Source organism: Ammospiza caudacuta, chromosome 3, assembly GCF_027887145.1.
Source record: "Ammospiza caudacuta isolate bAmmCau1 chromosome 3, bAmmCau1.pri, whole genome shotgun sequence".
Taxonomy (NCBI): Eukaryota; Metazoa; Chordata; class Aves; order Passeriformes; family Passerellidae; genus Ammospiza; species Ammospiza caudacuta.
The window spans coordinates 14,523,183-14,550,824 of NC_080595.1; the positions used below are offsets into that span (position 1 = coordinate 14,523,183).

The 27,642-nt window shown below is 44.3% G+C and overlaps 3 protein-coding genes across 3 annotated transcripts in view; all 3 read left to right on the forward strand.

Moving 5' to 3' along the window:
- The first annotated feature begins 90 nt into the window (after positions 1 to 90).
- On the forward strand, positions 91 to 15,422 carry MCM8 (minichromosome maintenance 8 homologous recombination repair factor). The gene is made up of 18 exons (XM_058802282.1): positions 91 to 226; positions 409 to 483; positions 770 to 852; positions 1,037 to 1,186; positions 1,506 to 1,609; positions 2,474 to 2,672; positions 3,358 to 3,443; positions 4,445 to 4,596; positions 5,435 to 5,633; positions 6,403 to 6,433; positions 7,336 to 7,476; positions 8,475 to 8,616; positions 9,189 to 9,384; positions 9,645 to 9,858; positions 10,501 to 10,710; positions 11,908 to 11,984; positions 12,960 to 13,149; positions 14,886 to 15,422. The coding sequence occupies exons 1-18, from the start codon at positions 91 to 93 to the stop codon at positions 14,976 to 14,978; spliced, it is 2,478 nt and encodes an 825-aa protein (XP_058658265.1). The 3' UTR covers positions 14,979 to 15,422.
- Positions 15,423 to 16,726: 1,304 nt separating this feature from the next.
- Positions 16,727 to 22,117, forward strand: CRLS1 (cardiolipin synthase 1). Its single transcript, XM_058801868.1, has 7 exons — positions 16,727 to 17,014; positions 17,278 to 17,415; positions 17,829 to 17,958; positions 18,402 to 18,487; positions 18,843 to 18,911; positions 19,225 to 19,316; positions 20,817 to 22,117. The coding sequence occupies exons 1-7, from the start codon at positions 16,727 to 16,729 to the stop codon at positions 20,926 to 20,928; spliced, it is 915 nt and encodes a 304-aa protein (XP_058657851.1). The 3' UTR covers positions 20,929 to 22,117.
- Positions 22,118 to 22,378: 261 nt separating this feature from the next.
- Positions 22,379 to 27,642, forward strand: part of COMMD1 (copper metabolism domain containing 1) — a 62,580-nt gene continuing 57,316 nt past the window's right edge. Inside the window, exon 1 of the mRNA XM_058802521.1 lies at positions 22,379 to 22,575. Within this exon, the coding sequence (XP_058658504.1) occupies positions 22,387 to 22,575 (189 nt within the window). The 5' untranslated portion in view covers positions 22,379 to 22,386. The remainder of the gene's footprint in view (positions 22,576 to 27,642) is intronic.

A 27,642-nucleotide genomic window follows, 5' to 3' on the forward strand; every position in this document is an offset into this window, starting at 1 on the left:
CCCTCTGGAAACAGCACCGGTTTCAATTAAGTGTCTTTTGGTGCAATTTGTTTCCTCAGCTCGGTTTGCTGTCGCGTCTGGCAGTGGGAGATGAGCAGGGAGCTCAGGGGCAGGGGATGCGCCCGGGGCAGAGGCTTCCAGGGATGGCGAGGAGGATGGCGAGGAGGAGGAGGAGGATGGCGAGGCAGAGCACAGAAGGGAGAGCCCAAAAGGATGCCCGAACCTGGTGAGCCAGCCCCTGTGCTTCTGCTTTCTGAAGCCATAATGTTCTTATTCTCCTAACGCACTGTGCTAGGCAATTACAGCTCCTTGTTTCCGGGGTCAAAAGAATCACTGAGAATAAAACTTGCAAAATTTCACTATCCGTATTCTTTCAATCCACATTTTTTATTTTTCTTCTTCCCCCAGCAAAATCTCGCCTAGTCCAATCAACGATGGACCAATTTATTCCCTATAAGGGCTGGAAACTTTATTTTTCTGAAGGTATTTTAAAACCTATTTTTCCAGAATTTATTATACATAGCGTTAGTAGAGTTACAAGTTCAAAAAAGAACAACTAAAAGTTCATCTATGAAAACATAAATGCCATAAAGACTTCACTCTTGTGATATGCTGTAACCTTTGTGATCATTACTGGGATCTTGTAAAGATCTATCATCTTCTGTAGTTTTGCAGTGCAGAAAAACAATGGAAGAAAAATTACCTGTTTATGTATTTTGTGAAGTGGAAAGAATTATTTCTGTGACTAACGTGGTGTGTTTCTAACTAGTTTACAATGACAAGTCTCCTTTTGTCCAGAAGACTCAAGCCTTTGAAAAATTTTTCATGCAGCGCATTGAGCTTTATGACAAGGTAAAAAACAAAGCCAAACATATCCCACTCCAACAACCTGTTGTTGATACAAGAACATTACAGGTTTTTAGTGGTTTTTCCCCATCAAAAGTAACCTCCATCAGAGACCTGAAACATTTAGGACATAATTTGGGTGTTTCACTTCTAATTTGAAGTGTATTTTGTCATTTATGGTGTTTCCCAGGATGAAATAGAAAGAAAAGGAAGCATTCTCGTGGATTATAAGGAGCTGATCCAGGACAGAGAGCTGACTAAATCAATACCAAATATATCTGCTGAACTCAGGGACATGCCTCAGAAAATACTGCAGTGTATGGGTCTGGCAATTCATCAGGTAAACACTGATACATGGAAGCAGACAAAACAAAAAAGAACCAGTGACACTTAGAGGCCGTTATGTTATAAACCCCACATCCCTGTGTTTCTCTTTCTTAGGGCAAATTACTGTTTGTTTAAAACTCAAGTGTTTCCATCTCTCCTCTTCCTGTATGACCCACAAAATCACATTTTGAAGTTGCTTTGGTCTTGGTGCGTTTTTCTTATTCATCATTGGAGCAGTTGACTAAAACTGAATGTAGTTCTATCACCTGTGTCTCTCCCTGTTGGGAGTTCTGATTCCTGTGGGTGTCTGTGTCCCCTCCTGTCCCCTGCAGGTGCTCACCAAGGACCTGGAGAGGCACGCAGCAGAGCTGCAGGTGCAGGAGGGATTGCCCCTGCAGGGGGAGCCTGTCATAAACGTGCCTCTCATCCATGCCAGGTAAGAGGGGCTGGTACTTCTTTTGCAGGGAAAAGCTGTTTCCTTCCTGGCTAATCCTTGCCAGTGTCCATGCATGGCTTGCATGTTTAAGGGAAAACTGGGCTCTGTGAAGCTTTTTCCAGGAGAACGTTCTACATTCTGCTTTTTCTCTTCACTGTGACCTCATGTCCTTGTGAAGAAAAAAGTGAAGTGAAACCTCCTTTTAAACTGAACAAACAGCTTGAACTAGAAAAGCTTGTAAGTAGAGAAGTGGCTTATAAGCAGAACAATTATTCTATAAATAGAATTGTATTTCTATTTACATAATAAAAGCAGAATTATTTAAATTTCTGTTGACTGGAGAAGTTTTTAATTAAACAAGTCCTTAGAACATTTTTTCTTTATCAGAAGTAATGGCATCTCACACTTCAAGGGTCTGAGGGAACTGGGTGTGTTCTATTTGAGTTCAAATTACCTTTTAAAAATTATTTTCTTTTTTATTATTGTTTTTAATTCCCTGCTGGTGGTGGCAGAGCCATAATAAAACTTTGGTCCTTCTGTGTCACAAGTCGAAATTCCAGGCTTTATCTGAAACTATGGAAAGAGACCCTTATGGATGATCTTAAATGTATTGCTAGGCCAGAGGTGTCACTGGATAAACAAACTGCACTGTTTGAGGCTGTTGAGGTCAATTCTTGTGAGAATATTGAATCTTCTGCTGCTTTCTAGAGCAAGAATCAAAAACTGTACCATGGATTCACCAAAAAAATACTTCTAAGTGTTTTTTTCTGGATTTTACCCTATTTGATTGGGAGTAGGATTTTTTGTCTGTGTTTGGATGGGTTTGGGGTTATTTTTGTCCTCATTTTCTGTGTGCTAATGCAGGGTGTACAACTATGAGCCTCTGACCCAGCTGAAAAACGTGAGGGCCAACTGCTACGGCAAGTACATCGCCCTGCGTGGCACCGTGGTGAGGGTGAGCAACATCAAACCCCTGTGCACCAACCTGGCCTTCGTCTGTGCTGCCTGTGGGGACGTGCAGGCTGTTCCTCTCCCTGATGGCAAGTACACCCTTCCCACCAAGGTAAGCCAAAACCATGGAACTTTGTGCTTTTTGGTGTGTTTTCACAAAAATCAGCACCGCAGGCGTTAAAAAAAAAAGGGGAAAAAAAAAGTCTTTAAAGCTAGGTTAAATAACTGACACATTGAGAAATAATTAATTATACCTTGCAACTTTTCTTACTTCAGACCCTTACTTATAAAAAATGTATGCTGCTGGAAGAGGATATGTCACCAAAAATACACAGAAATTCCTTGAAACCTGAAAAAAATATTATCTCTCTTAATTTCCATTTCACCAGTTGTGTTTAAAATGACTCACCTTGCTGTGGTGATTTTCCATGCTTACATTGTTTTTTTGTTTAAAACTTTCTGTTTTAATTTATTTTATTATTTTTATTATCTGGACTTAAGAAGCCATTAGACATAAGACAGTGCCTGGTTATTCTCAAACCAGTTCACTGGGGAGATCACACAGTTCTGCTGTGTTTGCTCTAACAGCTGTGAGTCAGAGTTCAGGTGTCTGTGCTTGATGGATCCTCATAATTATGTACATCCTAATTTGTAGCCCTAATTTAATTGTCTTTTTTCCTGGAGTGATGCTGAATGTTGTTGCTTTGTAGGTTTTTTTTTTTTTTAATCAAATAAGACAATTTCACCCCAGGACTTTAAAAAAGGCTGGGAATAAATCAGAATTCCTGTTGTTGCAGTGCCTTGTTCCCGAGTGCCGGGGCCGGTCCTTCACAGCTGACAGGAGCTCTCCTCTGACCACCACAGTGGACTGGCAGTCTGTCAAGTAAGCACAAAAATGTGATGTGACAGGACACTCAAGAAGTGACAGGATGGCTCCACCTGTGTTACAGTGTGTGATTTTAATAATCTTACTCTTTTGTAGCAAGCACTCTCCAACATTTGTATCACAAAGGAGTTGTTTTATCCAAGTGCTGGTATACTTTGTAACCTACCCTGTCATAGTTTCCTGGAAAGTCCTTCTGTCCTTACCAGACTCTTGGAGAGATGCTCAGTTTTGCGTTTTGCTGCATTTCTCAATAATTTCTAATTGTATCTGTGATTTCATGATTCCCTTTAACGAGCTGCAAGTCAGCTAGAAAAGCCCTATTGGTCAGCTGTGCCACTTGACCTGAATGAGCTGGAAGTAAACTGGAGGGTTAAAAATCGTAGTTTAGAGTGATATTCATGTGAAAAGTCGTGCTGTTTTCAGCAGCTCCAGAGGGCGCTGTTCATCACAGCTTCTTCGGTAAAGCCTGGCTGCGCTTCCAGGGAATCTCAGAGCTCCAGGTGCAGAGCCAGAGCTGGAACTGTCGCAGCCAGAGAGTCAACTGCTCTTCTTTTATGGTCTGAGAAATTCCTTGGGCTTTTCCAGGGTTGGAATACCTATTAAGAATTCATGGGGGCTATAATGTGTGAGCTCCTAATTTTTTGTTTATATGGGTCTTTTTTATTTTATGTACTGTGTGTATTTCTACGTGAACATGCTCATCAGTGATAGAAAATCTGCATTTCAACTTGGAGTTCACAGTTGGTGCTTTGTGGGCTTTATGTGTGGTTTATACCCATTCAGTGAAGTGTGACCTGAGGAATGCCCAGAGCTGCACTGGAGCTGTGTGCTGCTGCTGCTGCAGGGTGTGCAGCTGCACTGGAGCTGTGTGCTGCTGCTGCTGCAGGGTGTGCAGCTGCACTGGAGCTGTGTGCTGCTGCTGCTGCAGGGTGTGCAGCTGCACTGGAGCTGTGTGCTGCTGCTGCTGCAGGGTGTGCAGCTGCCCTGCTGTGTTGCAGGGTGCAGGAGCTCATGGAGGATGACCAGCGGGAGGCAGGACGGATCCCGCGCACCATCGAGTGTGAGCTGGTGCAGGATCTCGTGGACAGCTGTGTCCCAGGGGACATGGTCACTGTCACAGGCATAGTGAAGGTGGCAAGCACTGAGGAAGGTGAGTGCAGCATCTTCTTCCTACAGTGGAGTTTTGGTAGTGCTTACACAAGAACAACAGTCACTGCCCTTAATTGATGCCATAAGTCCATAAAGTGTAAATTTCTTTGGAAGTTACCAAACTTTTGCAATGAAGAGTTATTTTAGGGCATTATTTGCTTAACATTTTCTCTTTAATATCTCCTTCAGACATTAGGAGAACTGTCACACTGTTGTGAAGGAGAGTTAGCTTAGCTTAGTCTCCCTAGAGAAATTTTTCAACTCTTTTTTTTCCTTTTCTTTGCCAAAGTGAAGAAATAGCTGTGCACTGCTCTGAAAGAATGCATTGCAGATAACTGCAAGACTGTTTTACTCTGAGACTTCAGTCTCTGCTCAGTAGTCAATCTGTGTAGAAAATGATTAATTATTAATTGATAATTACTGAGTAATTACTGTGCTACATGTTTAATGCTTCCACACCAGGCATCTTTTTTTTTTCCCCCAAAATATTGAATGGAAACATTTTATATTCAACTTTGGTTTGACAACAACAATATAATAATTTAAAATCCCTGGAAAAATTTATTTATTCTGGGACAAAATTCTCTCTAGACATGTATCCTCAGTTTCAGGAAAATATTTATTATGTACATAAGTGGAGGGAACTTAAAAGAACAAATGTAGCTAGAAACTTATTTTGCATCAATTTTACAAAATGCAGATGTACTTAAATATGAACATAACTGTACATGATATTTCTGAATTACTCTATGCCATTTGTAGATAATATGTAGATCATATTATAATAATAAAATTGATAGGGAAAATGCTCCATCATCCTTTCTCAATTTTTCTAACAGGAGCTTCTAAAAGCAAGAATGACAAGTGTATTTTCTTACTGTACATTGAGGCAAATTCTGTCAGCAACAGTAAAGGACAAAAACTGAAGAATTTTGATGATGAGACTTTTCAGAGATCATTCATGGAGTTTTCCCTTAAAGACCTCTATGCCATCCAAGAAATTCAAGCTGAGGAAAATCTGTTCAAGCTGATTGTGAAGTAAGTTGTATCAGATCTAGACTGGGTCTAGGGTTAGACATGAATCAGTGTGACACCTTCATAGAAATGTGACAGCTCATCCTAAAGCTGTGAAATGTCTGAGCCTCATGTAATAGAAACCACAGAGATCTAAGGAACTGCAGTGGGCAAGGGACTTGGGAGGGAGGTACTGCAGTGAGAATGTTGGGACTTTGGGAGTGGTTTACAGATTGAAGAAGTTGCCTGTGTTCTAGTTTAACCTTAGACAGAAAGCTCTGGGTAGAAAAACAGTTAATTTTGTTCCTCACCATGTAAATTCAACTTACAAGTACCATTTTGTCCTCCAGTTTTCTACAGTAGAGGAAAGAGGTGCAAAAACTGAGCAGAGGGTGTGAAAGACCCTCAGTTCAGACTGAAAAGTACTCTTCTAGCTGGGATGGCCCTTAGGCCCTCCCACTGGAGTCAAAGAACACAAACCCAGCACTTTAAAAGGAGGGTTACAGGCAGTCACTTGATTAAGACAAGAACAGGTGCAGATAGCACTGGGAAGCTGGTTCTCCTTTGTCTTTATGGGGATTTAAGTGAAAAGCTTTTCTTGTTTCAGTCATCTCTGGTTATCCAAAAATTTCAAGAAATTTCATGCTGCTGTTTTCTGTTGGAAATTCACAACAGCTACCCAAAAAAGTTTGATGTTTATTAAGGTGTTCTGTGATGAGAGAAAGGACAAGTGTTTATTTATAGCAATACATGATTTATCTTCCACTTATGTTACCCTGTGCTTTCTTTCCAGCTCTCTTTGTCCTGCAATCTATGGCCATGAGGTAAATAATCTAAAAACTCTACTTTTAATTCCAGTTTGAAGAGTTTATGTCCCATCCAACTCCTAAAGGATTCACACAGCTTATCTGGGACAGGGGGAGGTGGCAGGGGCTGTTTTTACAGGTGACTGTTGTGGTGTTTGTGAGGGTCCCCAGGACGAGGTGAGAGATGAGAATTTGACTCCAAGTTCTTAGAAGGCTGATATATCATATATCATATAATATCATACTATACAATATTAAGTATATTATATGTTATATGTTATATATTATATGCTATATATTATATGCTATATATTATATATTATATGTTATATATTATACGTATTATATTATATTATATTATGCTATACTAAAACTATAATAAAGAAAGAGAAAAGATACATCAGAAGGCTTAACAAAAATGATTAATAAAAACCTGTGACTGACTCAGAGTCTGACACAGCTGGCTGTGATTGGCCATTATTAAAAAACAATTCCCATGGAACCACTCAAACATTCACCTGTTGGTAAAAAATGTCCAAGTCACATTCCAAAGCAGCAAACACAGGAGCAGCAATCAGATAATTATTGTTTTCTTTCCTCTCTGAGGCTTCTCAGCTTCCCAGGAGAAAGTCCTGGGCAAAGAGGATTTTTCAGAAAGTATCATGGTGACAGACTGTGGCTCACAGTCTCTTTTGGTGTCAGGGAGTGGCAGCCTTACACCCCTAAGTTCAGAGCTCCAGAAGGCAAGGTCATTGCAGGCAGTTCTGGGGAGCTGTAAGTGCTGGTCACCAGGAAGGAATGGAATGGAATGGAATGGAATGGAATGGAATGGAATGGAATGGAATGGAATGGAATGGAATGGAATGGAATGGAATGGAATGGAATGGAATGCTTACCAGTGTTGGCCTCTACCACAACAGATTGTGAAGGCAGGGTTGGCCCTGGCCTTGTTTGGAGGATGTCAGAAGTTTGTGGATGACAAGAACAGAATCCCAGTGCGAGGAGATCCACATGTTCTGGTTGTTGGAGATCCAGGATTAGGAAAAAGTCAGATGTTGCAAGTATGGTTTCCTTTATTACTGTTTTCTGTTTTCCTCTATTTCCTTGTTATCTTGACTTGCAGCCATGGGAGGATAACTGTGCTGAGACCAAAGGGTTGACTGAGCCTGGCTGGAGCTGTCTTTTCATGTGGGATGCCTCAAGTACAGGAGAGTACCAAAGGGCTCTCCTGCTATCCAGGAGGACAAGGACACCAAAGCAGGTGTCCTTGTCAGGCCCATGGGCTTTCAAGGACAGGCTTACAGGCTTGCTGTCCTGCCCTTACACAGTTCTTGTCACCAACCCTTTTCCCCAGTGAGGAGCTTCACTCCTTCCTGTCTTCATTTAGCTGGTCCATTGTGAAATGAAGTAATTCATCTTTGAACAAATGCAACTTCAGATACCCTGTGACTCTCCTCCTGTGAGGTTTACTTCCATTCCTTACCTTATTTCCATGTTGGTAGCACAGATCTTTTTGGGAAAGGAACCTGATGCTGTGTTTGGGTTTTGATTTCAGGTATTTCTGCATGACTATGACAATTAGTAATAGATTTTTTTTTTCCTTAAACTGAGTGATTTTTAAATTCCATGTCTTTTTCCATGGTTACTGTGAAGTGCAAGAGGGACAGAATTCACCTAGAACTTCTTTAAAAAGTCCTTCTAACATGGACCTGTTGCATTAGGATATGATTTGCACTTAGCCAAGGTGATGTATTTACATGCAAGCATCTTAACAAACAAAATTTTGAAATTATTCTTTTGTTCAATGAGGACTCTCCAGCATAGAGTAACTGATTTGTTTTTTCACATTGTTAGTTAAAAAAGAATACCATCCAAGAAAAGTTACTCCTACTGCTTTGCAGAATTATGTGGCTTGGAGTTGCAAGGAGTTAGAGCTTTACTGTTGGGTCATATTCAGTGGAAAGAAACAAATTTGGGGTTACTTTTAATTGTTTTTCTAGGATGAGGCTTATGAAATTCTTCACTTTGGGGAAGGAAAAAGTATTTGTTTCTCTTCTAGGCTGTGTGTAACATCGCTCCTCGAGGTGTGTATGTTTGTGGTAATACTTCCACCAGCTCTGGCCTGACTGTTACACTCTCCAGAGATGGCACTTCTGGAGATTTTGCCTTGGAAGCTGGTGCCCTAGTGCTTGGAGATCAAGGTAATGCATGGAATGCACAGATTCTGTGTGGCCATGTGTAAGGGGCAGGAGAGTGTGTGCTGCTGAGTCTCACTGTGGGCTAGAAATGTCTGTTTGAAGTATGATACCATGGGAAGTTCTGAGCTTCTCCAGTGGCTTCCCTGGGGGCAGTTCCTGCTTTCCTAGAGTGTAGGGAATCTTCAGTTCTCCAGTTCATATACCAGACTTCTTACTGTGTCAAAGAACTAGGATTTTTTTTGTTCAGGGATCCGTCTTGATATCAGCTGCTGGACTTTTACTGGTTTTGAAAAAGGACTCACTTATGAGATATGGTGTCTATTTTAAAAAGCTTGTTTCATCATCTTAGTGAATCACCAAAATGCTGCATCCCCAAGTCAGGCTGAGTTCATTGTGTTTGGTTGCATTACCATGGAATGAAAACAAAGCTGGCTGAAATGGAGATTTTCCAATGTCTCCTGCAGTCCCTGGGGTTCTAAGTTGGATTTCTGATGTGTCACTAGATTGTAGGACACACTTGTCCTTCAGTTAATGTGTTGTCTGATAAGTCTTTGTCCTGTTTTAATTGCTTCCAGGCATTTGTGGAATAGATGAATTTGATAAGATGGGAAACCAGCACCAGGCTTTGTTGGAAGCCATGGAGCAGCAGAGCATCAGCCTGGCCAAGGCTGGCATTGTTTGCAGTCTGCCAGCTCGGACATCCATTGTTGCTGCAGCAAACCCCGTTGGAGGACATTATAACAAGGCCAAAACAGTGTCTGAGAACCTAAAGTGAGCCCTTTCTGAAATGCTGCTTTTGTAATTCACATTCAGGAGTAGATGCTTCTGATGGTCTTGTAGCTTGTGTACAATTGCTTTCTAGAATTTTGGAGTGTGCACACAAACTTTAATAATCTTTAGCGGCTTTTGAGAGAGAAATTCCTGTTGTACTTTATTCTGAATGAGCAGGACAGGATCTTTTACCTGTGTTTGAAGTGGAACAGAGTTGCTATAATTTTTCCACTACTCCAAGTTCCTTGTGTTTCCTCCAGGATGGGGAGTGCTCTGCTGTCAAGGTTTGATCTGGTGTTCATCCTGCTGGACACACCCAACGAGGACCACGACCACCTGCTGTCGGAGCACGTGATGGCCATGCGGGCCGGCCGGCGCGCCGCCGCCACCAGCGCCCTGGTGACACGGGCCAGCTCCCAGGAGCACTCTGTCCTCCAGGCCACCTCGGACCGACCCCTGCTCGAGAGGCTCAAGGTGAGACCTGGCCTGGGGCTGCTGCTCTAAGGCAAATTTGCTGTGTTGGGTTTCAGTAAGGAGCTACAGAAGTGGGCTGGGTGTAATAATTTGGTGTAACATGATCTGTGATGGAGTGTTGAATCCAAATAAAGCAGTGTGGAAGCAAATCCTTGGGCTTCTGCAGCACCATGGATTTGGGAAGTATAGGAGAGGACGCATGTCTCTCATTAGACTTCAATGATGGCTTTGAGAACTGATATTGTCAAATGCCAGGTCTTGGGACAATACTCCTACTGGAGGTAAACCCATGCACTTTTGGAAACAGGATATCAGCAGTGATGGTTTAGTCTTCTCTGGAGCTGTGGGAATTGGGATTTTCTCTTTTTGAGAAGAGATTTAACTTTATAACAAATTCTATTTGGCACTTCCTACCATTGCAGATGAGAACCCTTGGCTGCTTTTCCTGAAATGGCCAAGTGTGTGTGTTTACATGTCTGAGCGTAGCATGGGGACTTGAAGTACACCATTCATATACACAGCACCAAAGCCCTTATAGTGATGACTTCACCAGATAAAGCATAAAGATGATGATTTGATATTAAAATTTTTATTGTATAGAATTCTGACAGACAGAAATCTAACTCTTTGTAATGGTGCTAGATCTCAACAGGAGAAAACTTTGATGCCATTCCCCATCAGCTGCTGAGGAAGTACGTGGGGTACGCTCGGCAGTACGTGCACCCCAGCTTGTCTCCAGAGGCTGCACAAGTCCTCCAGGAATTCTACCTGGAGCTCCGGAAACAGAACCAAGGGGCAGACAGCACCCCCATCACCACGAGGCAGCTGGAGTCCCTGATTCGCCTGACAGAGGTAAATGCAAGCTGGAATGCTTGAGGGATTGAGAGCAAAGAGATTGTTCCTGAGGTACTACCCAAATCCTACCATTTCTTACAGCTTATTCATCACTATGCTTTCTCTGTTTGGTTTAAAAAAAAAAAAGTGAGAATGCATCAGATTTAGAAGGATATTAGAATAAGATCCCAATATTACCAGGTAGATTGTGCCTGGGCTAGTCTGACCCTTGCTGCTGGGCCAAAGGCAGCAACTGTGGTGTTTCAGTTGCAGCTGCAGTGTTGCAGCTGGGCACTGAAACAAGTCCAGGCTTGTAGAAACTCAGTTTACCTCAGGTGGGAAGGCTTCAGGCTAGGGTGAAGAGGAAAAGGAGACAGATTCTGTCGGAGGGTTAATATCCAGAGTTTTATTCCATAGTCACAGATGTCTGAATCTTAGGTAACAGCTCCAACAGAATCCTGAGCACATGGTTCTGGCTCAATTTAAGCCCAGGGACAGGGGGAGGGGAACGGACAGGTGATCACCAACCAGGTGAGAGGGGCAGGGTCTCAGGGGACAAGGGACACATAGACAGGCCAATGACCCCCAGGCCTGAGGGGCATCCTTTGAACTTGACCAACCACACGATGCCCTCACTGGAATGTTAAAACTGATTGACAGCCCAGCAGGGGGCGAGGGGGCGAAGGGGAAGAGAGGTATTGCCCCACCTGGGAAGGGGCTGGGAAGTTTAAAACAGGAAATTGCAAACACTGCAACAGAAGGGCTTAAGAGCTGCTGTTCCTTAAAGCTTCTTATAAAGCAAAACACCCTTGAGGAGGTGGGAAGAGAGTCTATCACATTCCCCAAAAGGAGAAAAAGCAGGTGCAGGCAGGAGCAACTGCTGCTCACCTTGAACCTAGACTGCTTCTGTTTTCCCTAACACTGCCTTAACAGCACTATCTGTGATCTGCTGCTTCACAAGGCTACTCTGCTGAAAAGCAAATAAACTCCAAGCCACAGCCTAAAAGTGCAAGTATGCAGGAGGACACAGTGACACACTAACAAAAAATAGAAAAATCTTCCTCTAATCCTGTATGTTTAGGTTCTGTCTCTGCTTAGGTTCTATCTCTGCTCCTAAAATTTGTGCTTGTAGCCCTTGTAGAGTGATTGTAGCCCTTTTTCTTATCAGTTATGATATATCTTAAACCTTTGTGGGATATTTTTTTCTGTTTTAAGGCACGATCAAGGCTGGAATTAAGAGAGAAGTCTACCAAGGAAGATGCTGAGGATGTAATAGAGATAATGAAATACAGGTAGTAGAAAATACTGTTTTAAAGATAAATAAGGCATCACAGTGCTATTCATTTGAAACTTAATTCCTTTACATATTCAAACACAATGAAGAAATCACTTTATCAGGCTTAGAACCATGATACTTCCTGAAGGGAGGTTGTAGACAGATGGGGGTCGGTCTCTTCCACAGGGGGGCTGATGGTGTGATCTCTGGTAGGTGAAGAGTTTGGCAAGGAAATTCACCTGTTCTTAGCCCACTTCATTTCACTGAGTTCTTTCAAATGGTTTATGTTGCTTTACATTAGGTAAGATGTCATTATCCAGTTTGGTATTTTTGTCTTTTTTTTCCCAGATCAAGAGGACACAATCTCAAGCTGTGTCAGGGAAGGTATAGGTTGGATATTAGGAAAAAGTTTTTCACCAAAAGAACAATAAAGTACTGGAATGCTCTTCCCAGGGAGGTGGTAGAATCACCATCTCTGGATGTGTTTAAAAAAAGACTGGATATGGCACTTGGTGCTATAGTCTAGTTGAGGTGCTAGGGCACAGGTTGGACTCAGTGATCTTAGAGGTCTCTCCCAACCTCATGATTCTGTGATACTACATTATTTTGTGATTCTGTGATACTACTATTTGGATTTGTTAGCTGCTCCTTAAAAGCTGCCAGCAGCTCTAAGTCAAATACAACTGCTTAGGCTTGTGAGTTGTGGGGTCACAGTGGTTCTGCCTGTCTGGGCACAGTAATGCACACGTGAGGCTCTGCTGAAGAGTTTTTGTCCCCTGTGAGTTCTCTCTGGTACAGGTGAACAATTAAAAGTTCAAAAGTGATTTGGATGAATGCTTAATCTAAGTTCCCTAGAGAGTGACCTGACAGGGGGTGGTTTTCTATGTGGCTTCTGAAAGTTCTCAAGCATCACATTTTGGGAATCAAATCCACATATGTTTGCTTTTCTGTCCTGCTGAGAGTTTGATCTCTTTTTGTAACCTGTTTGTAGCATGCTGGGCACTTACTCGGATGAGTTTGGGAAGCTGGACTTCGAGCGCTCCCAGCACGGCTCTGGGATGAGCAATCGCTCGCAGGCCAAGAGATTCGTGTCTGCCCTGAGCAGCGTGGCAGAGAGAACCTACAACAACCTCTTCGACCTGCAGCAGCTGCGCCACATCGCCGGCCAGCTGCAGCTGCGGGTGAGCGCCCCCTGCAGCAGCCGCACACTGCCGGGCCACCCTCGGTAGTGCTGCCAAAGGGACAGGGGCAGAGGCGCCTCTGCTGCCTCTTTGCAATGGCAGACATAACCAGTGTGCTGCTGTTGGGCTGAGCAGAGCTCCTCAAGTGTCTGTGAGCTCCACTGACCCCACAGCTGTTTGCAACAGCAGCTCCTTGCACTGGTAAGGGAGCTGGCTCTGAGCTAGATCCTGAAATGATGAGGCTGGCTCTGAGCTAGATCCTGGTTTGATCTGTGAAAAGCAGTGGTGCTTTCAGTGCTGCACTCCTTCTGCCTCCCCAGAGGACACACCTGTTTAGTTTAGACTTGTGGTGTCTGTGCTCTATTTCAGCAGTGCAATGATGTTTCTGCATCACCTCCTCTGGATGAAATATGCCTTTAGATTTTCATTCCTGCTCAGACATCCTGAAGTTGTATGTTGAAAGGGTCATCTACGACATGTGGCCACAAATGTATTCTGCCCTGTAATTGATTTGCATTCTGTACTTGTGGGGGCTTCAGCCAAGCAGAACTATTGATAGCTAACTGTATATTTGCTCCACTTATTGAAGTTATTTTAACTAACTCTAATTCTCCCTTCATATATAGAATATTTTTGCCCACCCAGGGATACCATTTCTTGCTGCTTGTTTGGGGGATCCATGGGGAGTCCCCAGGGGCCCCATAAGCTGTGTGTTGGCTGGCAGCAGCAGGCAGGCAAGGAGACTCCACACAGCTTCTGAGGGTGCTGATTAGATGAGGATTTATTGGGGGTCCCAGCCCTGGGAGCAGCACAGTTTCTGAGGGAGAAAGGGGGAAGGGGGAGAGAGGGAGAGCCTAGGGAGAAAAGGGGCCAAGAGCTTCTCATCTCTTGCAGAGCTTAACAGGGAGATTCAGAGTGGGTGCAGAATAAGACTTGGGCCAATGGGATTACACATATATGAAACTTCGGGAGAGAATCCCAGACTTGGAATAAACTGTATGTTTTTGAGGGGTGAGACGGAGCATACCATTTAACTAAAATGTAACACCACACATCACCTCCTCTGGGTTATTTATGCCTTTCAGATTTTCATTCCTGCTTCAGACATCCTGAAGTTGCATGTTGAAAGGAATGTCATCTAGGACACGTGGCCACAAATGTATTCTGCCCTGTAATTGATTTGCATTCTGTACTCCTGAGGGCTTCAGCCAAACAGAACTATTGATAGCTAACTGTACTTTTTGCTCCATTGACTACTTATGGAAGTTAATTTAACTTCAAGAAGTACTTATAAGTGCACTTATTTAATTAACTTCAATAAGACTACTTATTGAAGTTAATTTAATTAACTCTAATTCTCCCTTCTTATATAAACTACTTTTGCCCATTCAAAGTTCTATACCTGGAAATCAGGGAGAGTTGTAGAAATCATGCATTTGTGGTAGATACTTCTGTTTCAGAACTGGAATTTACACATATGTAGCTGCACCCTTTCTTCATGTCATAAAGGAGAGACTGCTGCTTCTGTGTAACACTGCGGTAAAACCAGTGTGTAACTAAAGCAGCAAACAGGGTGGCTGATGGTGTGAGATCTCTGGTAGGTGAACAGTTTGCCAAGGAAATTCACCTATTCTTAGCCCACTTCATTTCACTGAGTTCTTTCAAATGATCTATGTTGCTTTACATCAGGTAAGATGTCATTCTCCAATTTGGTATTTTTGTCTTTTTTTTCCCAGGTATCTGATTTCGAAAGCTTTATTGGATCCCTGAATGATCAGGGTTATCTTTTGAAGAAAGGTTCAAGAGTTTATCAGCTCCAGACCATGTGAGAGGAGTCACTGTGATGGACTTCCTTGGGATGATTGTCCCCTTGCACTGCTGACCTGGAGCAGGGAGGCACACCCTGAGCTGAGCTGCACCTGCCACAGCGCTGGGGTTTGCTGAGCTGGAGATTCCCCTGCAGAAAATTAAACTGGAGAGCTGCAACAGGACAAACTGGCACATGGTACTGCTGCCTGGCTCATCCTACAGCTCTCTGTTCCAAATGGGACCTCATCATCCCCCAGGAGTGGAAGGTTATTCTGTTACAGTGCCATAAGGGACTTCACTTCTGAAAGAGATGCTGCACCCACAAATTCCAGCCCAGGAATCTTCCATGAGAGGATGGTATGAGCTGTACTTTCAGCATTGTGGTTCATTTAAAGTCTAGAAATGTTTCCAGTAGGTTCTGACAACACTGTTTGATAGCTGTTACCAAATGACACTTTACTGAATCTGACTTGATTTTCTGCTTTGAAACATGGTCTTTGAAGCCAAGGTTTTATTTAAAATCCAAGTCTGATTTAAGAAAATATCCTTATTACAATATTTAATTTGTAAAGCAGGGATTGGATTTTGACTTCCATTAAACTTTATATATGAGAAATATGACTTGTTGAAGGCTGTTTAATGGCCTTTACAGGATCTGTAACACCAACAGGTTCTGTTTGTTTCTGTGTAACTGTTCCTGGCACAGAACCATGTGTGTTCAGCAGGGGTGAAGTGCTGAATGCCTCCTGACTTTGATGAAATCAGAACCATGGTCTGGTGCAATGAAACAGCAGCTGGGAAGCTTTCAGTGTAAGAATTAAAAACCTACAAACACCAATACACCTTCCCTAAAGAAAAATATACTTTAAAAAATCAGGACTGCAGCGCTCATTCTTGTTTTCCCTCTTTCATTTCTCAGGTAAGATATGATAGACGACAAAAAGCAGAAATACTGAAACTTAGTGCCTCACCCTGTTATTTAAGGGACATCAGGGACCAAATAAACTTGAAACTGAGAACTGGTCAGCCAGATGAAATGCTTTAAGTACAAAATCATAGTTCTACATGGGAGCTCTGAAGGGGCAAGGTCTGCTCTATCAGCTAAAGGGCAGTACGTGTTGGAGGCTGATTTTGGCTTAGTGCAGGGCTGGGACAGGAGCGCGCCCCAGGAGCCAACAAACAACTGCAGCTGGGAAAGCGAACTCATTGCCGTTCCTCCTTGAGACAGCAAACGCGGGCAGCCAGAGCCAGGAGCAAGGGCTGAGCTCCAGACACCACTCGCGCTCTCGGAGCAGTTTCTCAAGGCAAAGCGAACCCTCCCCTTCCTCCCTCAAGGGCTTTCCCAGAACAGCGCGGCCCCGCCGTGAGGAGGAGCGGGATGAGCCCGGGCAGCCGCCCACCGGGCCGCCATGGACATCGCCGTCCGCCCCCGGGGGCCGCCGGGGGAGAGCCTGAGGCGGGAAAGCACCGGGAAAGCGGTGGAAAAGCACCGGGGAGCCCTTTCCCGGGACCGGCCCTTCCACTGGGCTGCCGGCCGTAAAGCGCGCGGCCTGAGGAGGGGCGGGGCTGACGCAAAGCGCCGCAAAAGGTCGCGCGTCCCCGGCAGCGCTCGCGGCACACGCGCCGCGCGCGGCTGGCGCGCCGTGCTCAGTCCCGCGGCGCGGATGGCGCGAGGCCGCGCGCTCCCGCGGGCAGCGCGGCCGCGCGCGTAGGGGCCGCGGGCAGCGCCTCTCCCGCAGCGCTTCTCCCGCGCCGCTCCTGCCGCGCCATGCTGGCCGCCGCCTGGCTGGGCAGGGGCTCCTGGGGGCTGCTCCGCGGCGCGGCGCCGAGGCGGCCGGGCGGCGGAGCGAGGCCTCTGGGCGGCCGGCCCGGCTCGGCGGCGGCGGCGGCGGGAAATGAGGCGCGGCGCGGCGGGGGCGTCTCGTGCGTGCCCGCCTGCGCCGGGCTCCCGCGGCTGCTGCGCGCGCCCGCCGCCGCCTGGCGCCTCCTGAGCGGCGGGGCCGCCCCGCCCGAGCCCCGGCCGGAGCGCGGCGCGGCGGGGCCCTACGCCGAGCTGGTACGTGGGGGACGGCGGGGACGGGCGGGGGAAGCCGGGCGGGCTAAGCCATGTCGCACCCGGCGCTCTCCTGCCCGAGGCAAAGTTAATGTTTAGCAGGTCGAGGCCGTGCGCCTCGCCAAAGCAGCGCGCCGCTTCCAAGAACTTTGCCGGCTTTCTGGCTAGTTAAGCGGAAAAAGTATTTGTAGCTATTAAAACTCTGTTACGTGCCAAGGCGGGGTTTGAGTTCCTGCCCTGAAGTTTTTTCGTTTCTTGCTTTACAGTATGAAAACCCCTGGACCATCCCAAATATCCTGTCCATGGCGAGAATGGGTCTGGCGCCAGTTTTGGGCTATTTGATTGTTGAAGAGAATTTCAACGTTGCCCTCGGTGTGTTTGTCCTGGCTGGCGTGACAGACCTGGTATGTCGGCTTGGAAGGGCTTGGGGAGCGTTGGAACAGACTCCTGTGTAGAATGGAAACGGACAAAACAGATTTGTTTTGTTTTCTAGGATTTGTTTTTAGATTTGTTAGTTTCTAGGAATGCTGTATATATCCTTTGTGGTGCTGCAAAGGGAATTTGCAGGTGCCTGAAGGCATTAATGCTAATGGAGGAAAGGGGAATGACCAGCCCCGGGTGGGCATTGGCCACTCCGTGTTTGTGCACCTGCTGGTCTGTTAAATGATACAAGTATCAGCTAAGAGGTATCACATTTTATCCTAGTTAAACTCGCTGTTTTACCTGATGTCATTCATTAAATATCTCTCTAAAGTAGCGTGCAGGAGCTGTTGTGGTTCATACTCTTCTAACAGCTATTGAATTTTGGTTTTCCTAGTTGGACGGATTTATTGCACGGAACTGGGCTAATCAGAAATCAGCACTGGGAAGTGCTCTCGATCCCCTGGCAGATAAAATCCTCATCAGTGTGCTCTATGTGAGCCTAACTTGTGCAAACCTTATCCCAGGTGAGGAAATGTCATTTGTGTGCTCTAGATGAGGAAAGGAAGGTCGGTTTGTGTGTAGCAACACTTCTGGTGTTTCTAAAAGGAAAACTGTGTATCTCTTGGAACTCTTGCTTTGCCCTTTGTTCCCATTAAGCACTTCCCCAGGGACCCCACAGAAAGCAAGTGCTGCCACATACAAAGTGGCATGTACTGCCATTTCTAGGTGCTCTTTCTTTAAAGCACTAATAGTAGTTCTGTAAAGTTGTTTTTCATGGACTGGATTGTTTCAAGTCTTCAGTTTAAACCCTTTCAAGAGTTGTGTTAAACATCCTCACTAATGCACAGAACTCGCTCAAGAGAATTTGGGTGTGGTTATTTCATCTTGCTTCCAATTTCCTGCTCTTTTTGTTTGTGTTTTACCTTTAATCATGGGCAGTTTTTCACTGGCTGGTGTTGCCTTGCAGTTCCCCTGACTTCCATGATCATCCTGCGGGACGCGGCGCTCATTGCCGCCGTCTTTTACGTGCGATACAAAACTCTTTCTCCACCGGTGAGTGCACAGCATTAAAAGTGTCTAATCATAACAAAAAATACATGAATAAGCTTAATTAATAGCTGAGTTGTGACCAAGAGATTTGTCATCTTGAGGCTTGATGGTCACAAGATGTAATGCTTGTTCTTTTGCCAAATAGATTTCTGAGTAGAGCAGTGTTTTAATAAAATATGGTTTGTAAAGATAAGTCAGAGCTACTGATAGCTTTTTTCCTGTGTGTGCTGTAATAATAAATCTTACAAAAGAGCAGTGTAATTCAGTGCTACAGTTGCCTTTTCTTTATCATGTGGACAGGTATATCAGATTGAACGTACAAGGGCTGCATTTTTTTCCCTCTTTTCTCCCCCAACAGAGAACCCTGAGTAGGTATTTTAACCCCTGTTATGCTACTGCACAATTAAAACCAACATTTATCAGCAAGGTAAGAGCAATAACTTGTTACAAAAGATAAGTCCTGGGTGCTTGGAGCATTGTGTGGCTTGGAGGGTGGGGATGATTTACCACTACTGCTGAGTACAGTTTCAAAATAGTGCCAACTATACCTGGATCCTGAAAGGTTTTCAGCTATGCTCTGTCAGAGCACGTGCTAATTTGGAGAAAGATGCTTTATTTTAAGAAGGTCTCTAAATAAATTTTCTTTATGTAAACTAATCCTTAAAGCAGTAATACAAGTGTGTGTTGGTATTCCTTGTACTCCTTCAAGTTGCTCACAGTTCCTGTTTTGCTTTTCTCAGATGAACACAGCAGTTCAGCTGATTTTGGTGGCGGCTTCTCTAGCAGCACCTGTTTTCAATTATGTGGACAGCGTATATCTGCAGACATTATGGTAACTGATATCTTACATCTTTTTCCCCAGATAATTTAATGTGCTCCTAAGGAAACTGGTAATCAAGATTAATTTGTGTGGAACAAAAAAATCTTCTGTGCTCAGAAGATGCAATAGGCCCATATGCTTGAATTTTTACACCTTTAGTCTTAAGTGACACCAGAGATAGATATTTATTTGTATTTAATGAAACTAGTGAGATCCAGGAATATTAGCTTAGAAACAAGTCTTTGGGGTAGGCATGGTGTACACAGGCAAAACAAATTCAGATCAGTGGAGAAAAAAAGAGCAGGAAGAAAGGCAGTATGGATTCCTCATTTATTCATGCCAGAAGTGTCCTTGAACAAGCAACCTTGGGATCAGCAATAACAGCCATTCTTATTTTTGCTTTATACAGTACCTGCTATCTTGAAATCCAGGTTTCTGCAGCCTGTTTGAAAAGCACATGGAGAAATGGTGATTCCTCCTAGACCTTAGGAAGGAAGGAGAGGGATGGGATGAGAACAGGCATAAAGGAACTTTCCTCCTTAAAAAATGCTGTTCCTTCTGCTCTCATTGAGCTCTGAACTGCAGCTGGCTGCATCTGTTAGAGTGCAGTTATTTTTCCTGAGCTGTTTGGCAAAAGTTCAGAACAAAGAGTTCTGAACAGCAGATATCAGAATTACTTAGTAACTTAAAGTAGTACAAAATCCAGTGTTACTCGTCTTCTAGGGAAATAAAGAAATAAATAAACAACCAAACCAAAGAAACCAAAACCACCAATCCAAACCAAGAAGTGTTTAAGGAACTGTGAATGAACCTTGATCTTAACAGTCTGTGGTTTTTTATCCTGGTGGTAAGACAAAATCTAGAGTTGCCTCTGGGTGTAATTTGGCCGGGTGTTCTGTGAATGCTCTCAGAAGCTCCCTGGCAGTGCTCAGGGAGGGCAGCAGGAGCAGAGGGGCAGGCAGGGCTGTGGCAGTGACCTCAGGGTGGTGTCAGCCTTTCACAGAGGAGCACTGCTCATTTAGGGGTACCTGTGGTCTGGGAGGGAAACAAAAGAGCCTGAAGCAGGAATTTGTTCTTTAGCTTTGGGACGTGGTGAAAATGGTAAGTTTGAGTCTTGAGGGGTTTGAATGCTCCCTGCTCACACTGCCAAGGAATAGTTTCTCACATTTGTCAGTTCTCAAGCTGGTAAAAGTTATGTAGGCTGCAAATGCTGAATCTTTTGTTTTCCCTTCTCTAAAGCAAGTGCTGGTGTGGTGACAATTTGCCCTGGTATGCAGTTACAGTGAAGCACGCTGCTTACCCCTGGATGGCAGAGCCTTTGTGTATCTAATCCTCCCCATAGCCCTGATTTTCAGCTTATAAACTGTAAGCTGCATTTGTGTGGAGCATAGTTCCTGACTGTGTAGTTATAAACAGATGCTAAAAAAAAAAAAAAAAGAAAAAGGAAAGAAAAAGGCACTTTTTCTATTGTCCATAGACCCCCATGACTTAGAGGAACTCTTTTCCCCAAAGGTGCATCACAGCTTTCACAACGGTGACATCTGGCTACAGCTATTACCACTATGGCAGGAAAACTGTCCAGGTGATCAAGAACAAGTGGAGTGGTCCAGGTGATCAAAGGTGAAGTGTTCCTGGAGAGGCAGGAAGGTGCTGTGCCCCCAGAGGTGGTGGTATTGCAGCTGAGTTTTGGATCAAAGCACTCTTTGTTTATCTGCTTAAACCATGGCATCACAATGAAGTGAAATTTGAACATGTACTGTGTATATATGTAGAGACAGACTTTTTGATGTATTTTTAATTTCCTGAAAAAACGAGGTTGTTTACAAAACCAAATAAATAATTAGTAAAAACACAGGTTACTTGCTGCTGCCATGTGCATTCTCAGTAATTTTATGCTGGTTTTGAAGTCAAGACACACACTTGGCACCAGATTTGTTTTGCCATATTCGTGCAAGGCACTGAGTACACTGGGATCTGAGAAGAAAAAGCAATCACAAGAACAAGTTTGTACCTCAGCCTGTCAGTAAACCAGCACTGCCCATTAGGACCTAATGACTCACCTCAGGCTGCAGCAGAAGGAAGCACGTCATCGAGGGACAGTGTCTTCAGAAATTCAAAGCAGAGAGAAATTTTGCTTTATGTTCCATGAGTGATACTGATAAACCATGAAGAGTTCCTACCCTGCTCCCTTTTCTTTTTAAAGATGAACAATGATGAACTGTACTCAGGGTTTTTGAGAAAGGTCAGCGGTGCTGTGAGGAGCCTGTACCCAAATGGAGTTCAGTTTCTCATCCTATGTATTCATTGCTAGTGATTGAAAGAAGTTCCTGTATCTCCAGATGCTTTAAAGCTCCTAAAGATGTTGTTTAATCCCAATACCACTGGCTGAAGAGGACATTTAAAATACTGTCCAAATGAATGGAGACAGTGGAAGAAATTTTAGACGTGTTTGCTGTTATTTCTTCCTGTGCTTCCAGCTTCAAGATGTACTCTGTGCTCCCCCTCATGACAACTTGTTCTTTGCCTGTTCTCTACCGAAGAAAGAGCAAGGCAGAACAGGTCAAGTTGATCATAAACTCATATTTTCTCTTTGTGAACAACGTGATTTTTCTTTTATGTCATAAAAAGTACAACAATGAAGGGTTTCAATGACTGAAAATCAGGAGGTAAATAATACCACTGTATTATTGTTGTATTAGCAAAGAAAACTTTTTGTAGAAGAGCACACCGTCTCTTTTGTGACAGTGTGTTTGTATAGATGAATTATTTTAATGCTTTCTTTATATTGAAACTTGTATAAAATGGTGCACAGAGAAAACACTTGGTCTTTATTAGTACCTTTGTTTTCACCCCGTCTTTAATGGTTAGCCCTGCATCTTTCAGCAAAGAATAGATGGTGGACGTTTCCTTAAACTACATGAGTAGTGGAGTATTTTCCGTGCCCAAACCAGCTCAAAAAGCGAATATTTATTGTACGCACCCAGCTGGCTGCTGTCAGGTTCTGGTTAATGGAACTGGAGCTGGCTCGGGGAGCATTTTTGGCCCCTCGCGGCCGCCGTACCGGGGACGCGCCCTGCCCGCGATGGCGGCGCCCGAGCCGCCGCCGCCCGAGGGCTGCAGGCCGCTGAGCGCGCTGCTGAGCGGCATCGCCCAGGCCGCCTTCCACGGTACCACCGGCATCACCGAGGAGCTGCTGCGCGCCCAGCTCTACCCCGAGGCAACGCCGGACGAGTTCCGCGCCCTGCGCGCCAAGATGGGCGGCCTGCTGCAGGTACCGGCGGCGGGGGGAAAGGGGCTGCGGTGCGGGGGAAGCCGCACTCCCGCCGGTGTCCGGCATCTCCTCCTCCGGGGGGCTCGGGGTGCAGGGCTCGGAGCTCTGCCCTGCCCTGCCCGCGGTGACAGCTCCGGCTCCATCCCCGAGCGGCCTGGAGCTGTGTCGGGGAGGGTTGGTTGGATCTCAGCGAAAGGTTCTGCACCTGGAGAGGGCTGGGCGCTGAACGGGCTCCCCGGGCAGCGGGCACAGCACAGCCTGGCAGGGCTCAAGGAGCGTTCGGACACTGCTCTCAGGCACAGGGTGTGGCTGCTGGGGATGGGGCTGTGCAGGCCTCCGTGGTTCCTTTATGGACCGCGTTGGACACTGCTCTCCAATGCAGGGTGTGGCTGCTGGGGATGGGGCTGTGCGGGGCCAGGAGCGGGGCTCCATGGTTCCTTTATGGACAGCGTTTGGACACTGCTCGCAGGCACACGGTGTGGCTGCTGGGGATGGGGCTGTGCGGGGCTCCGTGGTTCCCTGTGCTGGATCCCATAAAGCTCCGCTCCTTCCGCCGTCCTGTGCCTCGGCTCCCTGGGAGCCCCTCGGGAGCCGCAGCCCCTCAGGCCCGCGCTGTGCAGGGAGCGGCGGCGCTCGGGTCTGTGCTCCCGGGAACGCGAACCTTTCCTCTCTGAGGAGAACTGCAGCTTTCTTTTAAGTAAATCAAAAGGCACCACCAATCATGAGGCAAGCCAGTGTACTTAGTCAACAGATTTTGCCTTTTGTGCAAGGGAAAAGGTCTTTTCCCCCATAATGGAGCCTTTTGGTCTCCGTTCAAAGCGTTGTGTAGTTCCCGAGAGCTGCATGGGCTCAGGGAGCCTCCAGGTGCTGAATCTTGCATGGCCGCTGCCACCTTGTGGGTAAATGCACGCTTGGATTGGCCACATTTATAAATGTGGTCCGTAGTTTTAAACAGAATTGAGAGATTCGGAGTTTGATGAGGATGATGTCACTCACTTTGTGCCTTTATGAAGGTTCTGTCGTTCATTTAATGATCAGATTCATGTGGTGCCCCGAGAAGCCTGCAGTGGAATCCTAAAAACTGATTCCTTCAGAGCTCTCTGGACTTTTTTCTAGTGGGTAACTTAACAGAAGTGACAGCTAAATTCTATGGATCCTCATAGGATCCGTGCTCTAGAGCATCTTAAAGGAGCCCCTCGGCCTTCTGGTCACTCTGAGGGCCCTCTTTCCTTCACACCTGCCAGTTTTGGGGGGGAAGGTTGATACTGGGACTGTGCTTTGGAGGTAGGGAGGCTTAAACTGATCTTCCCCTTTTAGTATCTCCCTGACTTGAAACCTGGAGGGTTTTTGTGTTACGCTGTATTTGCTGATAGCAGCAAACTTCAAAAGTGATCCTCTGTGCTTACAACATCTTGGTGCATCTTTGGATGCCCCTCTTGGGTGCTGGTGTCTCCTCAGCTCCTGAAGAAGCAAAACTTACTGCAAGATCTGCCTTTTCCCTTCCTTGTCAATTGCCATGTGAATTTCTGAGCTTATTTATTCCAGTTTTGATACTTGATTGTGAAAAACCTCTATAATTACAAAAACCAGGGGAAAATATGTCTTTGTTACCTTTTTGTGGTTTTATTTTGTCCTTCCTCTGGGTGGTGGAGGAAGGGGAGCAAACAGTAGCATGACAAAGTCTGGAAGCAGAGAGATTCATTGCCCCTGTGACTTAATTGGTGTTGGTGTCTTCTAGGCAGTGAACATGGATCTGGGCCATAAATCACCTCTTGCTTTCACTGATCTGAGCTTAAACAAGGTGAAGGACTTCCCAGTACCTCTCTGCATTCCACCTGTGCAAAGCATGTGGATTAATAAAAAGTCTGTCATTTTTACTGTAGCAATAAAAAATTTAAATTTTTCTCCCCCTGGATTATACAGAGAGTAGTGCTGGGTTTATGTTTATAAAAGATGTCATTATGATCTACTTCTTCCACCTGTTTCCTTTGCTGCCAATCCATCTGCTGAATATGCATGAATCATCCGACCTCTTTCTAAAATGTCACATTTATTTTGCAGTGAAATCATGTTTCTTTATTAAATTGACTTTTAAAAAAATCTAATTTCTGGTGTGGAGATTCGTGGAAGGCAGGACAAAGCCCTAGGAAGGCTGGCCCTGGAGAACATATGATTTTAATGTTCTGTTAATTGTTTTTTGCCCTCTGCCTTCATCCTTCCCAGCCTCCTGTCCCTTAATGCTGCAAAGCACTGAGAAACTGGAGGAGAGCAGCTTTTGTGAGTTCTCACCCCCAGCTTTTTTGGGTTTTTCAAAGGTTATTTCATCCTGATTAAAACACTAAATTTGTCTGCTTCTTACATAAGTTTAATTTACGGTGTTAGTCCACCGGTCATAGTTCCTTTCCATGTGGAGTAATCCCGTTGTTCTCCTTTTGGTGGCAGTAACCTCTCGCATTTATTGAACGGCATCCTTGGCTGCTGGGTTTAAAGTCTTCTACTTAGGAACAAACTTTACATAGGCTAAATAATAATAAACGTTTCAGCATGAGGAGTAGAACTTATATTTTATTTATAAGTTGGTTTGTTTGGGTTTTTTTTTTTTGACTAATACTGAGGAAGTTACCATCTGTAATAAATATCCTGATGTGTGAATGGTATATAGATATTATATTATATTATATTATATTATATTATATTATATTATATTATATTATATTATATTATATTAGTTATATTATATTAGTTATATTATATTAATTATATTATGTTATATTATATTATATTATATTAATTTTATCATATTATTTTTACCATATTAATTTTATTATATTATATTAATTGATAAATATATTTATATTTCTAAATAATATTATATATATAATAATAAGAACTTGAAATCCAGCATATAAATGTGTTGTCCCTAAAAATTGTCTCCCTCCTGCTAGGGACTGCAGCCCTTTCCCTATGAAGTTGATGTTGTGACCTCAAGAGGGGTTTCCAAAGCATTTTTACCCCTGTTTGACAAGGAAGAGACAACTCCATAACAGGGACCTGCCCTCATGGGAAAAGAGCAGAAAAACACTTGGAAGGTTCTCTCACTGTGGAGGATAAAGGCCCTTGCTTCTGCAGCAAGGATTTCTGCTAACAGAAACATTTCTGCTAACAATTTCTGCTAACTGGGGGAAAATAAATAACTTCTTGCATTTTTTAATAAGGGGAAAGAGTTGCCAATCTTCCCTCTCCTCAGATACCTTGTAATTCCTCAAATGTGTGAGCTGGGTCATGAACTCCAGAGCACTTTGCAGTTGTCCAAATTTCTGGAAGGCTGAGATGGAGAGCAGCTTCAGTCTGAGATAAAATAATTTTGGCAGAGCTAATAGGAGAGACTGCTTGCTTTCAGCCACTTAGATTTGCAGTTGTGCCTGCATCTACTAACTGAAAAGAAAACCTTTTTTAAAACCTCATTCTTCTTGATTCAGGAAAAAGGAAAAAAGTACTTGTCCTGCTATTTTCTGCCCAGAAATGTGTCCCATGTAGTGTTATACTTTTCACTCCAATGAATGACTGGGCTTATAATGGATAATTCTATTTGTTGTTGGGCCAAGTGAAAATGTATTAATAACTTTGCACAGAATTTTGTGAGGGGGGGAATGTCTGTAGTGTTATAATAGGACATACATGAGAAAATCATTATTTTCTGAATTAATGTTTGCCTGGAACAACTAAATAAAATCACAGCTATTTTTTTTTTAGCTAAACACCACTATTATGTAGCTCACTAATCTGGGCACAGCTCAGTTGCTAGCTCACCAGTGTCTGGTGTTACAGCATACATTTTCTTGTATAAACTCTAATCCCACAGTTATTATTTCTTTTTTTTCCCTTTTCCAGCATTGTCTTAGGAGGGTAGAAAATGTCATGTTTTCTGGAACTAGCACCTGTTGAATTGCAGTGATGACAATGTGCATGGGCACTCTCCCAAAGCTCTCTCACTGCTTTTAATGTGAGTTATTTTGGCTTTTAGGTTGGTGTACATGTGCTCACTTCACAAGGGAGCTGGCACAGCTGGCAGGTCACATAAACTGGAGGGGAAAAATGCTTGAAAACAGTGAAGTGGAGAGGAAGGCTGGGTGCAGAATGTGACAGGGTTGAAGAACATTGCCAGGAGTGATAAGATCAGTGCTCCACTGCCTGCAGCAGCAATTTGTTGCTTAGGTATTTCACCTAGAAAGAACAGCGTGCCTGCATCATTAGGGATTTTTTCATGACTTTTTTGTGAATTCTCAAGTTGCAAAAGTTGGGATTTGTGTTGTCAAAGCCTCTCACATTTGCAGTGTTGTTTTCACGGTACTGTGATTCCTGAGGAGATGTGTGGGAGGTGGTGTTAATGCTGTTGGCTCTGGGATTTGGAGGTGATGCTGTTCTGCACCACGAGCATTGTTTTAAACAACAGGCTGTGAACAAGGAGCCTGTACCTTACAAACCTCAGCTAACTACACCTGCAAATCCTCCAGGCAGACAGAAACAAAAGGACTCCCACAATTACACTGTCCATTTAATGAGTGGTATTTCCTATAACTGAGACAGAAAGGCTCCTTTCATCTGGGATTGTCACATGCTGATACTCTGTGACTGTGCCACCTCAGTGAAAATGGCTCACCTGAAGTTTAATGGTTTACCTGACCTTTTGCAGTGCTTTTTTTTTCTTTTTTTAAGCTTAGCTACAGAAAAGTGGCAGATTAAAGAAACGTCATCAGATCTGCGTCACTGGTCTGTAACAGGTGTGGTGGACTCTCTATTGCCCAAACAAGAAGCAAATCTCTGTCTCTCTCTCTCTCTCTCTCTCTCCCAATTACAGTGGTGATTACATCTCTGCAAGCAGAGATCTGGTTGCTGTGCCCCACTTGAGGAGGCTGGTGCTCCCTGTGTGTTTCTAGAGCAGGCAGGTCAGCACTGGCTCTTCTCGTGTCTAATGCCTCTGCACTACCTCTGAATTTAAGAATATCCTACTGGAACTTAAATCTGCTAATTACCAGGTTATGGACTTCCAGAACAGCATGCTGCTGA

What these genes read in the sequence shown, in the direction of transcription:
- MCM8 (XM_058802282.1), top strand. Translation starts at nt 91, where the DNA reads ATGAGCAGGGAGCTCAGGGGCAGGGGATGCGCCCGGGGCAGAGGCTTC. An exon ending in TGGGTCTGGCAATTCATCAG is followed by an intron (nt 1,187 to 1,505) that starts GTAAACACTGAT and finishes TGTCCCCTGCAG; the next exon opens with GTGCTCACCAAGGACCTGGA. An exon ending in GTGGACTGGCAGTCTGTCAA is followed by an intron (nt 3,444 to 4,444) that starts GTAAGCACAAAA and finishes GCTGTGTTGCAG; the next exon opens with GGTGCAGGAGCTCATGGAGG.
- CRLS1 (XM_058801868.1), top strand. Translation starts at nt 16,727, where the DNA reads ATGCTGGCCGCCGCCTGGCTGGGCAGGGGCTCCTGGGGGCTGCTCCGC. An exon ending in CGGGGCCCTACGCCGAGCTG is followed by an intron (nt 17,015 to 17,277) that starts GTACGTGGGGGA and finishes CTTGCTTTACAG; the next exon opens with TATGAAAACCCCTGGACCAT. An exon ending in GTATATCTGCAGACATTATG is followed by an intron (nt 19,317 to 20,816) that starts GTAACTGATATC and finishes TTTTCCCCAAAG; the next exon opens with GTGCATCACAGCTTTCACAA.